Source organism: Nothobranchius furzeri, chromosome 12, assembly GCF_043380555.1.
Source record: "Nothobranchius furzeri strain GRZ-AD chromosome 12, NfurGRZ-RIMD1, whole genome shotgun sequence".
NCBI classification, from domain to species: Eukaryota; Metazoa; Chordata; class Actinopteri; order Cyprinodontiformes; family Nothobranchiidae; genus Nothobranchius; species Nothobranchius furzeri.
This window is the reverse complement of record NC_091752.1, coordinates 4896375-4912908: the sequence shown is the minus strand read 5'-3', so window position 1 is coordinate 4912908 and position 16534 is coordinate 4896375. Positions and strand designations below refer to the sequence as shown.

At 43.5% G+C, this 16534-nt stretch overlaps 1 protein-coding gene across 2 annotated transcripts in view; it reads right to left on the bottom strand.

Annotated features, from left to right (window-relative positions):
- The window catches only part of cdh23 (cadherin-related 23), a 405629-nt gene that overhangs the window by 297518 nt on the left and 91577 nt on the right, over positions 1-16534 (bottom strand). For both annotated transcript variants that reach the window (XM_070542163.1, XM_015943881.3), the window contains exons 4-6: positions 9863-10005; positions 9665-9712; positions 9264-9356 (exon numbers count right to left, since the gene is read on the bottom strand). In XM_070542163.1, coding sequence (XP_070398264.1) covers positions 9264-9356; positions 9665-9712; positions 9863-10005 — 284 coding nt within the window. The remainder of the gene's footprint in view (positions 1-9263; positions 9357-9664; positions 9713-9862; positions 10006-16534) is intronic.

Genomic DNA, 16534 nt, shown 5'->3' with positions numbered 1-16534 from the left:
TTTTATGTTCATAAACTGCAGTAAAGCAAAAGCAACGTAGACCTATATCAGAAAGCAACTCACCGAATGCTGTAATGGCTCTTTGGGTTTGTTGTGTTATCAGAAGCTCTACCGTCTCACCAGGTATTTTATTTATTTCTAGGCGTAGTTGTTGCTCTTTGTATCCACACTCCCAGGAAACTGCTCTCTACCAGAGTACGTTTTGTTGTAAATCTCGTCGGCTCATTAGCGGTGACAGAGGGAATGGTAGCAGCCCACCTGCTTCCCTCCACCCTCTTTATGGCTCTACAAATTAAAACGACATTAACACACACTCTCCCGAGCTCTCCATACTGCAATGCTCACCTTGTACCTCACACGGGTTCCTCTGCTCACCTCTGAATACCTTCTAACCTCACCCTCACCATTTCCACATCTCTTAAGCATTGTGTGTCCATTCCTGTTGGCCTCTGTCAAACTCTTTTGTGTTCTGTGCCAACTTACTCGTGTTAAATCATATTATTTGAAACCTCTGTCTTTCTGACAACTCTGCCCCCTTCCTTTTGCCACCATCGCTCACATCCATCACCTTTCCCCATCTCTTTCTCTGATGCACTGATGGCATTCTAACCCCGGTTATTCTGGCATGTCCTGTGAGTGACAGCAAGATGGAAGTGATGTCCCCACATGTTTGCCTTGCCCGCTAGGGGTCAGGAGGGGTCACAGAGGTAATGAGGCCATAAAAATTCAGGTAAAAAAAAATTGTGAGGGAATAAGATGAGGAGAAAAAAGGACAGAGGAAAGAATCAAAGTGTGATCACATAAAAAGTATAAAAAGTAAGTTCGAAGTACAATGCCTACAAAAAGTGTTCATCCCTTTCTTATTACTTTAAGAAATAATGATATAAAATGGCTGTTTTGACTATATTAATACATGAAAGACAAAACTAGTGATTGCATAGAAGTTGACCATCTACTAGGGATGCACTGATATGAAATTATATATATATATATATATATATATATATATATATATATATATATATATACTTTTTTTCTTTAGCAGGCCATATTGTGCAGAAGAGAAAATCTAGTTTGTCACCAGACAATGTGAGCAAGCTGGTCTGCTTGAGTGACTGGTGGAAGAAAGAGAGATAGAGCTTGGACTGATTGACCAAATGCTACTGACTGTAAATAGTTAATCATGACCTATTCTGTAGACCTACAGTGCAGAATTTGTTGAACTGAATAAACAACTATTAAACACAAATACTTATTGATCATAATTTATTTTCATCATCAGTTATCGTAGTAAAACTGCTTTATCAGTCTGTGATGCATTATTAAAACAAGAACTACGCCTCCATTCTCAAAGACTTGCTTTTATTCATTATCTAGGTAGCACACATATGCCTTTGGCAGAATTTGAATGAGCCATTTTAATCTAGATTAATCTAGATTAATTCCAAGATTACAGTGAGATTAATCTAGATTAAAAAAATTAATCTATGCCCACCACATGCTTTAATTTTCCTGTTATTTATTGGAAATGATGCCGTTTAATGTCACATTGCACTCTGAAATGAAAGTGCATACCCATTGGTTTGCATTGTGAGGTTTTGTTGCTAGTAGTAGGTTTTGTGAACATTTGAAGAGAATTTAAAAAACAATATTTACCCACAAAAATATACTCAGGTGGCTCGGGAAGATGTGACGCCGTTTGCGCTTGTACTAACAACCAGAGAAAACTAAATTTGTAGCTACAAGAGCGACATTTAGAACTTGCACATCCAGAGTGAGAGAGCGTGCGGCTACGAGCGTCAGTCCGGTTTTCACCACCTCCCCAGAGATGTGGAACCCAGAAGGATGTAGCAGAAAAATCACCACTAACTATTTGAGCATTCCTTTGATTTTATTGTGAAAACCCAGAGAGGAACACCCGCATCCTACTTTGTTGTTGGATATGACAAACCTCCGATGACGCGACGCTGAGTAGTGAAGAGATCTGACAGCAGTCCCACAAGAACAACAGGTACAATTTCATGTGTACAACTTTCTGAACAGTTATAATTTAAACTGCATTTTAAAAGTACTGCTGTTTGTATTTCACCTGATGTAGAAACTAAAATCCAAAACTTGGTGATGATGGATTTAAGGCTCTGACTACATCTGCTTTTAAAGAGGGACTGCACACCATCAGAAAAGTAACTTCACCCCTAGTCAAGATTTGAAAAATGCCATGAAAGTGGGCAGGAGCGCAGATAGGGTGGGGGACGGGGGGGATCTGTCCCCCCCAGATTCAGATCGACCCCGATCCGTCCCCCCAACTAAAGCCGGGCGTACACTGTGCGACTTTTTCACTTTTTTGAGCCGATTTTCCACTCGTGCGAGAATCCACAAGATCGGGGCGAGTTTTACGCCGAGCGTCGTGTAGTGTACAGGGGGTTACGAGAGGCGATTAACACCACGTGACCAGCTACCGATCAGCAATCGTGAGCTCGCACAAACTTCTGGCGTGTTTAATATTTTGCTCATCCCTCGTGAGGGTATCGCACTGTTGAAGCGGCGCTGTGAGCGGCTGCGACCCAAATTGTATCAGAACCGCTCACGGCGCATGCGCAATCCTGCAGCAACACCACTCGCCCGCTATTTCCCTAATACCACACGTTGTTTGTTTTTATTTCTACACGTTTTTTTACTCACAAAGATTGTCAAGAAAGCGTGTTTGTCGTGTTCATGTCAAATTAAACTGATCACAAAACACAGATTTACTTTCTTTATTTCGTTTTCCTCGTCCAACCCCCATAACTCCCTGTGTGTCCTCCTGCAGCACTCCCGAAGGACAACAGGCAAAACAAAAAAGTCTGACGTGTTGAGTAAAAACTGCTATTTTTAGCATATTTTAGGTCCGACGTGTTGCTACCAGACGTACAGTGTGAGCAGTCAGGTCGCATACGAGAACTGGGTCGTACAGTGTGAGTGCCTGGCTCGTTAGATCTGCTCTGCGAGGAAGTCGTACAGTTTGAGCTGAAGCTGAGTGCTACGAGTGAAAAAGTAGCACAGTGTACGCCCAACCAAGGCCAGACAGAAAACAAAATCGGAGGTTGAGCGCTTGAAGCTCCTTTTTCCAATTACATTGAATGCAGCATGACGTAAACAAACACAGACTCCAGAGGCGCCAAAGTGGTTGCCGCTAGGATGCAGGATGAGGCGAAATAGGCAAGCAACGATTACTGTGTATTTAAAAAAGACCAACAGTGTAAGTAGGCGGGACCGATCTGTCTGTTTATGCGTGTTGGTTCTAGTTTCAGTACGTTGTTGTTGTCAGTGTTGGGACTTACTCGTTATAAGCGCCAAAGCCTCATTGCTGACTTTAACAAGTGTCATCTACAAATATGATCCCTCATGAAGTTACTACTTTACATCAGAAGACAGTGGAGATGTGGAACCTTCAGGCTGAGCAAAGTTTGGGAGTATTTAGAGTTTGAAAATCGCCTCCCGCCGTGAGGCTCCCAGTCGGGGAGAGGAGGAGATGCGTGCAGCATGAAGAGCACAAATATTAGATAAAACGTATAATTGCCGGCAGGTCTGGTCTTTGTTGACTGATCACTTTGTCTGGTCATGACTGACTCTGATTATGAAGCAGATTATTGACTCTGATGAAGAAATTCACTCATCCAGCCGGGAAGATTGACGCTGCTGCAGCATCAGACAGCTGGTGCTGCACGAGAGGTGTGTGGAGTTTACAAGCTCCAAACGTTGGGTTTGATGTTGGTTTAACCTTCTCTGAGACGTGATGGATGTAGAAATGATGGCAAAACACCGCTAACGTGACAGACGTAGCGACAATGTAAAAAAAAAAGCCGTAAAAAAGAGGCAGATGCCGATGCGTTATTTATGGAAGTCAAGTGTGCCACATAATCATAAAAAAAGGTAAAATATAAAATTTTAAAGGAGATTTATATATTTATATGTAAATTAAAACTTTCCAAATATAATGAAAATTTATAAATGACGTAAAAATACGAAGGAACATCTGTTGGTCAGGCTGAAAAGTTTGGGAACTACTGCTCTAAGTGATAAGTGAATATTGTTTCTTTAATATATTTTATGTGCAGTTTTTTAGGGCTTTTATGTTTTCTGTAAAGATCGGTATGCTGAAAATCAGTTAATGTTTTGCGTAAAGCATGAGGTTTTGGTCAGTAATTGATTGGAAGAATAACAATTGGCTGAATTAAATAGTGGGGCGCCTCTGTCAGTGCGCCCCAGGGCAGCTGTGGCTACATCGTAGCTCATCACCATCAGTGTGTTAATGTGTGTGAATGGATGAATGATACACTGTAGTGTAAAGCGCTTTGGAGTCCTTACTCTGAGAGACTCTATACAAGTGCGGATCATTTATCATTTATAGTGTTGGTCAGGCAGAGCTTTGCTGCCAGCGTTCCGCTGCACAACGGCTTCAAACACGTATATAAAAGTTAGTTTTTACGTAAACCGTTGGATGAAATTACACAAACTGACTGAGCTCTAGTTAAGGCGCTTGCAATAGTTTGTGTATGTGTATGTGTACGTGTGTGTGTGTGTGTGTGTGTGTGTGTGTGTTTGGGGGAGGGTACATTGGAACTTTGTCCCCCCCAGTATGAAAATCCTATCTGCGCCCCTGAAAGTGGGCGTTGCCAGGAGTCACAGAGGGGCATGGCCAAGTGTGAGGAGTTTCCATCCTGGGAGGGAGGGGGAGTGGGAGGAGACTGTACCGATGACGTGAAATTGTTCCAGCCCCGGCCAATCACTAGTTTCTAATGCAGTAGCCACTGTTCTGCCACAGGGGGCAGCACTAAGACGTTTTTAGACCTAGATTCTAGATTTAATCAAGTTTACACAAGCATGTCAAAAAATGCACAGAAACAGAAAGATTGCCTTTTTTAAGACCCAATTATACAGTTAATAAGCAAATAAATGTTATTTTGGGGTTTAGTTACTCTTTAAGTAAATAAGATTGTGTCTCACCTCTTTAAACAAAACTTGATTATTCCCTCGCTGTTGGATGTGACCGAGTTCAGAAAGTAGCTAAAATGCTACTGTACGTTAGCTTTGGCCAGACTTTAAGACTGCCATTACAGGGACCGGATAACTGGTCTTGCACTCATTTTTGCATCATTATTTAACAAAAATCAATTTGACTTTAAATATTAGAGAAACATTTTGAACATGGTCTCATAAATAAGAGGATGAAACATGCAAACAAGATGGGTACTTTTTTATAGACGTAGAGGCGGAGCCTACATTGTTGTACTGTTATTGTAACACAGTCATAAAAAATAAAAATGAATTGGTTGTGTCTACACCAGGCAGACAACCCAAATGATTTAGACGTGCGAATGAACAAATTCCACCAGCGGTGTTCTCGTGCTGCCTTCACAGATATAAGGTGGTTCATTAGAACTACATTTTAGCTCATCTTTTCAGGGTTTGGCCATAGTAGAAATGAGGATGAGAAAAAATGAGGATGATAAATCAAAACTCACAGAACTATGAGCTCCTGCCCCGTCCACTTGTGTCAAAAAACCAAAGCTTGAAACTGATGAGATGGTGGGATGGAGTGATGCTGAAGAGCCAGGATTAGGAGAAACCGTGGGTCAAATGCAGCCCTGTTTAATGGATTTCTGGAAGCTAAACTTTTGTTTGTAAACCACAAAACATGTGAGGACTAAAATGGAAGCCCACACATATTTCAGTGGTCTGAGAGAATCCTCACTAGTGGGAGATCTTAACAGCCTGATCTAAATACTCCTTCCTTCTCCCATTCGGCTTGCCTGACTTTATGGATTGACGAAGAGGAAAAGCCCGTGGCTTTGAAGATGTGGTGAAGACTCAAAAATAGGTTTCTGCTCCATTTAAACACAACAAGATGTGGGTGGGTTGTGTGTGTTTGTGTGAATTCAAGCCCCTGTTTGAAGTACTCCACTCCACTTTGGCAATTACTTCATATCAAGGATTAGATGGGGGAGAAAGCACCGAGGAGACAAAGATGGAAAGAAGTAAGGTAGCATATTCAGGGAGAGGGAGGAGAAGTGGGAAAAAACAAGAAGAAAAAGATTGAGGTCTTCACTACAGGGAGGGCTCTTTAGAGGAAGTCATGCACAGTCACTAAACACAAGAATACAAGAAAAGGGCCAGATGTAGGTAAGTCGAGGTCAAAGGTGCAATATGAGGAGATGACAATCATCATAAATACAAGATGGGGATCCATCACAGGGGCTGACTGGTGGAAAGGTTGGCAGCAAAGGGGCCTCACAGCAAAAAGATGCCCATTCGTATGCCAGCTGTGGCCCTTCGTCATGAGTTTGCATATTCCCACGTATGGATAGTCCTTGGATGCTCCAGGTTCTAAATCAGGGTTTGAAGCAAATAATTGTCATCTGAAAATTATTGTGTGTGTGTGTGTGTGTGTGTGTGTGTGTGGGGGGGGGGGGGGGGGGGGGCTCACATTGTTTACACGTAGCCACTATTCGGGTTTTGATTAATTTTAAGGTCAGGATTCTTGTTTCTGAAAAATTAGGAATAACCCGTTCACACACACAGTGTCTAAAAGTGTGGGTGTTGAGATCTCTCTGTGGTAAAAAAGATGATAAGTATTGAAGTACTCTAGGGGGGTCCTGCGGGGAGAGAGAGAGAGAGTGAGCGAGAGAGAGAAAGAGAACGAGCGTGAGAGAGAGAGAGCGAGCATGAGAGAGAGAGAGAGAGCGAGCATGAGAGAGAGAGAATGAGCGTGAGAGAGAGAGAGCGAGCATGAGAGAGAGAGAGAGAGAACGAGCGTGAGAGAGAGAGTGAGCAAGAGAGAGAAAGAGAACGAGCGTGAGAGAGAGAGAGCGAGCATGAGAGAGAGAGAGAGAGCGAGCATGAGAGAGAGAGAATGAGCGTGAGAGAGAGAGAGCGAGCATGAGAGAGAGAGAGAGAGAACGAGCGTGAGAGAGAGAGTGAGCAAGAGAGAGAGAGAGAACGAGCGTGAGAGAGAGAGTGAGCAAGAGAGAGAGAGAGAGCGTGAGAGAGAGAGAGAGAGAGAGAGAGAGACTACTAAACCCAAGCGAGCGTGAGAAGAGATTTTGACTGAACTTTTTTCTGATTATTCCAACTGACAGATTTCCGTCGCCACGACAGAGAACTTTAATCCCTGTTCTAAATCCAAGACCATGGTCTTGAGTGGGAAAAAGGCAGAATGCCTTCTCCAGATCAGAGATGTAGCCCTGCCCCAAGTGGAGGAGTTTAAGTATCACGGGGTCTTGTTCGCGACAGAACGCAAGCTTGATAGGCGGATTGGTGCTGCGTCTGCAGCGATGCGGGCGTTGTACCGGTCTGTCATGATGAATAGACGGCTGAGCTGGAAGGCAAAGCTCTAGATTTACCAGTCGATCTACGTTCCTATCCTTACCCATGGCCACAAACTTTGGGTAGAGACTGAAGAACGAGATAGCAGTTACAAGAGGCCAAATTAGTTTTCTCTGCAGAGTGGCTGGTCTCTCTCTTAGAGATAAGGTGAGAAGCTCTGTCATCTGGGAGGGGCTTGGAGTAGATCCACTGCTCCTCCACGTCGAGAGGAGCCAGTTGAGGTGGCTCGGGCATCTGGTTAGGATGCCTCCTGGACGCGTCTCTGTTGAGGTTTTCCAGGCAAGTCCAACCGGGAGGAGACCCAAGGAAAGATCCAGGACATGTTGGAGGGACTATGTCTCTGAGGCCCTGTCCACACGTAGCCGGGGATCTGCCAAAACGTAGATATTTTTCTACGTTTTGGCCTGTCATCCACACGAAAACAGAGTTTTTTCACACGAAAACGGATCTTTTTAAAAACTCCGGCCAAAGTGAAGATCTGTGTTTTCTCCGTTTTGGGTGTCTGCGTGTGGACAGACAAAACCGGAGTTTTAAGGTCCGCAACGTCACTTTCCGCGACAGAAAAATGCTGACATCACGTGTGCGACCTGTGTTTACACTAGCCGACAGCATGGAAGCCCTCAGAGCTGCGCTCTGTCAATACCCGATCCATCAATTGTCCAAGCGCTTTCTGCTTGTTTGTTTTTGCAAGCGGAATTACTGCTCCTTGTGGAAGACCACAGACGAAGGACGAGGTTAAGAACGGGGGAAGTACTGCCGCCTACAGGTCTGGCATGTCCTTAACAACGTATTTATCCGGGTACGTGTGGACAGAGTTTGTTTTTTAAACGAGGTGGTGTGGATGCAAGTTTTTGGAGGGGCGGATATTCGTTTTTAAAAAACCCGGCTACGTGTGGACTCGGCCTCAGACGGCCGGGAAACACCTTAGGGTTCCTCCGGAGGAGCTGGCCCAAGTGGCTGGGCAGAGGGAAGTCTGGGCCTCTCTGCTTAGGCTGCTGGTCTCATGACCCGACTCTGGATAAGTGGACAATAATGGATGAAAATGGAAGGTAGGGATGTCCCGATCCGATCACGTGATGGGAAATCTGTCCCGATCACATGGATTCAGACTCGGACTGGACGTTACGTGCCAATCCAGACTTGGATACAGGGTTCAAATAACAGGAGAGCTAAGGGGAATTTATTACTTGATTGTTCAAGCTACCTCACAGAAGAGCCCTGTTTGTTAACAGAATTGTTAAATGTTAAAATAAAGTAAATTAAATAAAAAATGAGGAACATTTTGGATCTGTTCCTTCACTTTCTTTATTCTTTTTTTATGTATCGAAAGTATCAAATCGGGACTCGGTATCAGCGGATTCTCAAAATTAAATGACTCGGACTCGAGGACACAAAAACCTGATCGGGACATCCGTAGTTCCTGGTTCTTCCCGCCAACTAAAAACACAATAGGTCAGTGAATCTAAGTCCTCCCAAGGCCACTTTTATTCATGGTTCACTTTGAAATACCTCCACACGGCTGACATTACCCCACCTCTGACTGTTTAACTGAGAAGAGAACCTCGTTCGACTCTAAAGGGGAACTGGAACACAACACAGTACAATGTTTAGAGTGAAAAATCAATAAACAACATGAGGTCTTCTCAAGTGTCAAAACTGAGGCAAATTAGCCTCAAGTGTTTTTTACAGAGGTATAGATCTGCAAAAAAATTAATGAGATGGTGGAAGGAATTTCTGCTGGGATTGTTGTTTAAAAAAAACAATAGTCCTTTTTAATAAACATTGAATTCAAATTTTCTGCAGGAAGTTGCTGTGCCCACTAGATAAGAAGGAATAATAGGCTAATTTGACTTTATTTCCATGGATGCAATTAAGCTAGCAATTTCAGTCATCCTTACCTCAGGGATACGGACTGCATACGGCTGCCCATGGAAGGTTGGCGCGTTATCGTTTACATCTCCGACCTGGATGTTTACGGTGTCTGTGACCGTCTGTGTGAGAAAACAGTTCGTATTGATACAAAACATTCATTAGGCACAAAGTTTGAATCCAGAGGAAAAGAAAACAGGACGTCTCTGATGAGTCACCCTGGGGTACGAGTGGGATGGACGTTTTAGCAACTGCATTGTGCTGAGTGAGATGGATGTCATATAGGAGAGGAGGAAGAGTGAGATTAAGAGTAAGAGACTGAAGAAAAAGATTCTGATGGATGCAAGTGACGTGTGACGAGGGTAAAGTCAGTGCGTCGGCATGTTTAAGAGTGTGTCATAATCATAAACAGTGCAGTTCTGTATCCTACCTCATGAGGGTCACTCACGGTGAACGCCACCTGCATCTCTGACTTGGTCTGTTGAGGACAGAGACAAACATCAACACATAAATCTATAATTTCCAAAATCTCTTTTTCTTGTAACCTGCACATTTGTTTTGGTAATGTAACATAATGTGTACATCAGGTAGTGTGTGTGTGTGTGTGTGTGTGTGTGTGTGTGTTTACCTCACGATCAAGCATTTGTCGCAGCCAGACCACTCCGGTATTCCTGTCAACTTCAAAATACCTCGTGCCCTCATCTCCTACAACCCCATAGGTGAGGGGCTCTCCCTCAGGATCGATTGCTGCCAGCTTGGTTACGGATGTTCCTGGAAGAGAAATTCAAACAGAAATTTCAGAAGGTCAAAGGTCAGCTAAGAGTTTTAACTAATGTGACCAATGCAGTAAATCATTTTGATGCAAGTATAAAAACACTAATTGTTTCTTAAATGCGGTAGCTCCAAATGATGGTAAATTGCTGTTTGCAACTAGTGCCCAAAATTTATTTTTATTGCACGAGTAATAAACAAAACATTTAACTACATTCGACCACATTCAGCTACTCATGATAATAAAAGTTGAGTATAAAGTCTCTTTTGATGCATTTATTTAGGAAATTATGATTTTACACAGCATCAGCAGATATCCATCAATGGTAAAAGTGATAATACTAGAAGTTAATTAAAAGTAAAATAAGTAGTAAGTAATGACATGGGCACAGGGTTTAGGAGTTTGGTCTGTAACCGGTGGGCTGCTTTATGGGCCATTCCCATCTGTACCTGGTCGGCCCGGCCCGGATACATATCTTGGTGGCCTGCCTTTTTTCAGGGTGCAACAAGACTCTTTTCAGCCCTCTTTCTGAGGTGGTCTGCTTCAGGCTGACCAGGGCCAACACACTCACTGCTGACTGATAAGCCGGCTTATCAGTCAGCAAGTTCACACCTTCCATTAGAGCAAGCCTCTGATTGGTGGGTAGAATCAGCCCACATGGGCTTAAGGCATGCTCAATTCATTGTCATTCATTATCGGGCTGATTACCTAGAAGCTGAAAATGTCTCTGACTATGGCGCGGTATGGGGGCCAAAATTAAGACTACTGCCCAGCAGCAGGAGGCTATGTAACTTCTGAAGCAAACTACCGACCTAATTGATGATAAGCTGGTGCCGGTAACTGAGAGGCTGGCGCTGCTTACTGAGAAATAGCACCTTTACCGGCGTTACTACAAGATACGCTAGGGACTTGCAGCCCTCGGCTGGTCATTGACTGGTTCACACACTCCCTCTGCTGTCTATTAGCATGGATAGGCTATCGTTAGCCTGGACAGGCTGGTGTTAGCATTGGAGAGGCTAGCCATTAGCATGCCTAAGCTTAGACTAGCTGGATTTCCTACACGCTTGACGGACCATTAGCATGGATAGGCTGGCATTAGCATCGGAGAGGCTAGCCATTAGCATGCCTAGGCTGTCCACTAGCTGACTAGTAACTCTCCGAGACATGCTAATGGCTAGCCTCTCTGATGCTAACGCCAGCCTATGCATGCTAATGGCCTGTCGAGGAGGTAGGAAATCCAGCTAGTGGCTAGCCTAGGCATGCTAATAGCTAGCCTCCCCAATGCTAACACCAGCCTGTCCAGTCTAACGCTAGCCTATCCATGCTAATAGACAGCAGAAGGAATGTGAGAACCAGTCAATGACCGGTCAAGGGCCGCTAGTCCCTAGCGTATCTAGTAGTAATGCCGGTAAAGGGGCTATTCCTCAGTAAGCAGCGCCAGCCTCTCAGTCACCGGCGCCAGTTTATCATTAATCAGATCAGTAGTTAGCTTCGGAATTTATATAGCCTCCTGCTGCTGGGCAGTAGTCTTAATGTTGGGCCCCATACCGTGCCATATCTGACTGCATTCCTTGCATACATAAGCAAGGATGTGTGGAATCAACCGGGCCAGGTTGGGGCTGATTGGAGCTATCAGGGCAGGTCCGACCAGGAACAGATGGGAATGGCCCAATAGAGAAGTGTTATTTTAAGATTGTGTGAGTTCTATTAACCGTGGATCATTTATCCACGTTCCAACACATTCACTCGCCCTTTCTGAGATGTTAGAAAGGGGCTCTCTTTACTGCTCCTTTATTCCATTTAACCTCAGTCTGAAAATGCATGTTAGGTAAATATCTGGTTTAAAACCCCAACTTCTGATTATTTGGGTTTTAAATCGACATTCAGAAATTGTCCAAAATATTAACCCTCCCACTGTCCTAATGGGTGTGACCCTGCGAGGAAAGTTGACCATTGAGCAGGGTTGATGGTTTATCCCTTGGGTCCATGCGGCAGGGGTGAGGAGTGAGCACCACCTCACCCCTGCCACGTGGACCTCAAGGGATAAACCATCAATCCTGCTCAATGGTCAACTTTCCTCGCAGGGTCACACCCATTAGGACAGTGGGAGGGTTAAAGTATAGATTTCCCCATCAGGCTAACTTTACCCCACTGTAAAAGTTGGTAGGAAAAGGTCAAAATCTTGTTAGAAAATGGCCACAACTTTAGTTTTAATTTGCCTCATTAAATATTATAACAATCACCAACTTAAAAGTATGTGAGGATTAAGATATATACTTGTATTGTTTTATGTATTCATCCCAGCCTGCTGGTCCACACATGAAAAAAAATGAACAATTTGAAAATGACTTCCTCTAACAGACTCCAAATCAGGAATAACTACTTCTTAAATGTCAGTGAAGACCGAATAGTTCAGACGTAATGTAAGCATTCGGCTGTTAAGCTCACTGAAGTCATGTCTGTGTATGGGACAACAGGTCATATCCATTGGGTCTACGTTCACACACATCGCCTATCCATCCCTGCAGATACTTCCTTAGACAAAAGAAGTGAAGCCAAACAAAATCAGAACTGTCAATCATTCACCAAACCTGGTTTAACAGCAGCCAATTAGACTTCACAATCACACTCCCTTCTCATTTTATTAACACACTCCATTTTCCTATGAAAAGGTGGCAAAAATGACTAATTAATATAACGATTTATGAACCCCTTTCACTGCAGTCTAATGAGATTTATGCAAATTCAGCAGCTTTCAATATGAATTATAATTTGGTTGGAGACTGTGCAAATTAAGCATTTACCTTATAGTCATCAATAACGTTTTTGCTCCTCCCTTTGGCTTTCTCAGCTGTGAAGGTACGATCAGCTTCTTATGAGAAGATGAGCACTTCTTCATTTGTTTAGAAAAAATGTTCCCAAGCTTATGAGGTGAATCGGGTATAAATCACTGATTTTTGGTGGATGCTTGGTGAGTGTAAGAACACCACTGACGTTGCTGAACAACTACTTGACCAAATCTTGCTGTTGCTGAAGCAACCCTAAGCTACTGCCTGGCGCGGTCCCTAAGAAGCTTGTATGATACAACACTGTTGGCATTTTCACAACTGTAGTTTGGCTCTTTTGGTTGAATCAGCTCTTTATTTATTTATTTTCAATTTCCTTGTGGTTAGGCTTCTTTTCACTCAGAGAAAATTGTAAATAATCAGTGTTGGGAACGTTACTTTAAAAAAGTAATTAGTAATAGTTACTGATTACTTTGTCAAAAAAGTAACTCAGTTACTAACTGAGTTACAAGATCATAAAAGTAACTAATTACCAACAAAAGTAACTACTTAGTTACTTTTTTCATTAAAGAATGCAAGAATTACTACAATAGTAAAATATAAATGACTAATGACTGGAACATAATAAAATGTATGTCCAAATGTTTTATATAAACCTGAATAAGTTAAACAAATAAGCACTTAACAGGAGGAACTACTAACAGGAGCATTACACTAATCTAGACTATTAAAAGGTCACTGTGTGATATTTAACAAAAACCCAATCAGCTAAAATTTAAAATTGCAAAAAGAAACACCTGTAAAGGTTCCCGAGCCTTTAAATGGTCTCTCAGTCTAGTTAAATTACAGAAATAAATGTAATTTTGCACAGCATTCTAATTTTTCCAGCTTCACATAATTGTGTGTTTTTAGTAGCATTTCTGTTGCTGCTAATCTAGAAATGGTTAAATAAATAAATAAATATCCTTTAAAATGACACTAGAAGAGGCACAAGCCTGATGGAGGACTTAAATGTACTAACTTGGGTCAGACCCAACCACAGAAGAGCTGAAGCTGGGTGGTGAACACACACAGGTAGTTCTAATAACACCTGAGCTCCATGACGTCTGAGACTGATGCATCAGAGTTACAGCGGGACTAAAGACATGATCAGGAACAGGTTACAGCTGGATGATCTAGGAAGGTAGAAGATCAGGACGTCTGAGCGGTGAACAGGTGAGCGGACCTTCGGGACGTCCCGCTGTCATGCTAAGGGCACGGCTGCAGACCCGCAGATTCGCTGCTGCACGCATTTACTTATCAGTAACAGGAACGACGTTTTGATAAAAGAAGACGTAATTAATTAGTTTGCTCGTTACAGAAAGAAATATTTTTTATTAACGCGGTTATTTTAAACAGAGTTATTCCCGTTGTGTCTACAGAATGCAGCGACTGAGACCGTGAGGGTCTCCGCCCACCCGGCCAATCATCATCGTGTTTGTAAGTGTGTTACCGACACCTCTCTCTCCCTGGCTGCAGCTGAAGTGTGGCGGTCAGAAAGCCTCACGCTGCTGCTCAACGTTCGACAAGCACATAGTAACGCACAACGTTCCGTCCCCAGTAACGGTAACGGCGTTGCAACGGCGGGAAAAGTAATTAATTAGATTATTCCGTTACCTATAAAAGAACGCCGTTAGAAACGCCGTTATACTTAAACGGCGTTACTCCCAACACTGTAAATAATATGTCAGTACAAAACAGGTGAGGATCTGCTGATTGGCCAGATTATCTGCGTGCAACCACTAAAAGTTAATCCAGGAAGAAGGCTTTGAGTTCTGAACTAGCCAAGAAATCTAGACCATCTGTAGCAGCAGCAAAAGATTTTGCTCTGCAGGTCGATGTAGCCATGCTCCGTTGTAGCCTCAGCAGGTCTACCATTAGCCTGAGCAGTTGTGTGTCTAGCCAGTCACCGCACTCCATGTCTGTAGGGCGGGCTTTAGCACCACAGGTGCAACAGATAAAAACTACAAAAATGTCGTCCGCTCAGGAACGGTGCTCGTTTGAAATGGCGTTGGCATCAACGTGGGCTTTTCTGTGAGACAAAAAAAAGGATGTATTGACTTGGGACAGACTGTCCCATTGACTGATTACTGTAGCAATAAGCACGCCATGTTGTTCTTTGCTCTGATTGGTCCTGGCCCTGTCCAGGAGCGTGCAGAACCAGTATGAAAGACAACCGTAGATTCTGCTCCACCACTGACCTCCGTCTTTGGGCCGTTGCCAGGCTATATTTACCTAAATGGGATGGCATGCCAGGCTAGTTCTGACCCTGAGCCATTACTGAACTGTTTGAACATTTAAGTGATTTTTTTTTTGAGCCAGAGCTGAAAAATTTAGTTTTCTGCCCAAATATCAGAGCAGTAACCGATCTTGTTGATCACCCATGTGAGCAGTCAAGATAGTTTTTCACTAGCTAAGTTCAGCCGCTCCTCAATAGCTACTAGTTTCCTCACAAGAGATATCTCCATGGTACTTCTCTACTAGTTCTGACACCTTGCAAATTCCTCTGTGTGGTTTTGACGTCACTGTAGGCTTCAGTTTCACTCAGTACAACTGAAATATTGCTATTCATCATCTCCCAGAGTAATGTCATTACTTTTAGTTACTTTTTCCCCCAGTGTTTATCCTATCTTTCTTGTGAAATGCAGGATTCTCGCACTGCAGCACGGAAGCATCAAAGCCAGCTCCCTGGTGGGCCTTGATGCTTTAGGAGCATGCGATACCAGTAGGCTATTATAAATAACACATTGAACATGGACAGCAACCCTTTCCTCTCAACTCTGCAACACTGCAGTCTTGACAAGAGCAACAATGTGCTAGAGGATCCATCCAAGCCTTTGAATTTCATGGATAGATTTGTACAACTCAGAAAAAAAACAGTAGGGCTGCAACAACGAATCGATAAATTCGATGAAAATCGATTACTAAAAGCGTTGGCAACGAATTGCGTCATCGATTCGTTGTGTCGCACAACTCTTCCAAAAGCGCCCCCACCCCCTTCCCGCCCGCCGTTGCGCGCAGACCAGAGCAAGTCAGATCAGCGCGAGGGAGAGCCGCAGATCAGCGTGAGGGAGAGCCAGTACCGGCAGATCAGCGCGAGGGAGAGCCGGCTGACTTGCGCTGCTGCGAACCGGTTCCGCATTGTCGCGATCCAGGCAGCTGCTTCCAGCGCACGGTCCATTCTCAAAGTGGCGCAACCAAAAAACTATAATTAGCACACGATCGTTCATGTCTGCACATGTTCTCTATTTTCTGTCTTATTTGTGCGTGAAGCTCGCTACTGCGGAGCTCATCACCTGTGCTGTGGTGATGTCACCTCACGCAGCATCGAAAACGCGCTCTGCGCTTTTCGGTCAGGAGATCTCTTTGATCTGCTCAAAAGTAACTGATGAGGTGAAAAGGTAAGAATCCAGGCAACAGATTTTCTGGAGAATTATGAGGAGATGCAGGAAGATGAGAGACAGACAGGACAGGAAAATAGTTCAATAAAAACAAGAAAACAAAACAAAGTGTTGAAAAGTCAAATGTAGGTAGATTTATCTCCACTACACGTTTTTACCAGTAAAAAACAATAAGTTATACACATGTTATATTTATACATCTGATACAATTCAGATCACCTTCAAAACTCAGTCACACACCCAGGGCCGTTTCAAGACATTTTGGGGGCCAAGGCAAAATGCCCCCCCCCCCCATAACTGGG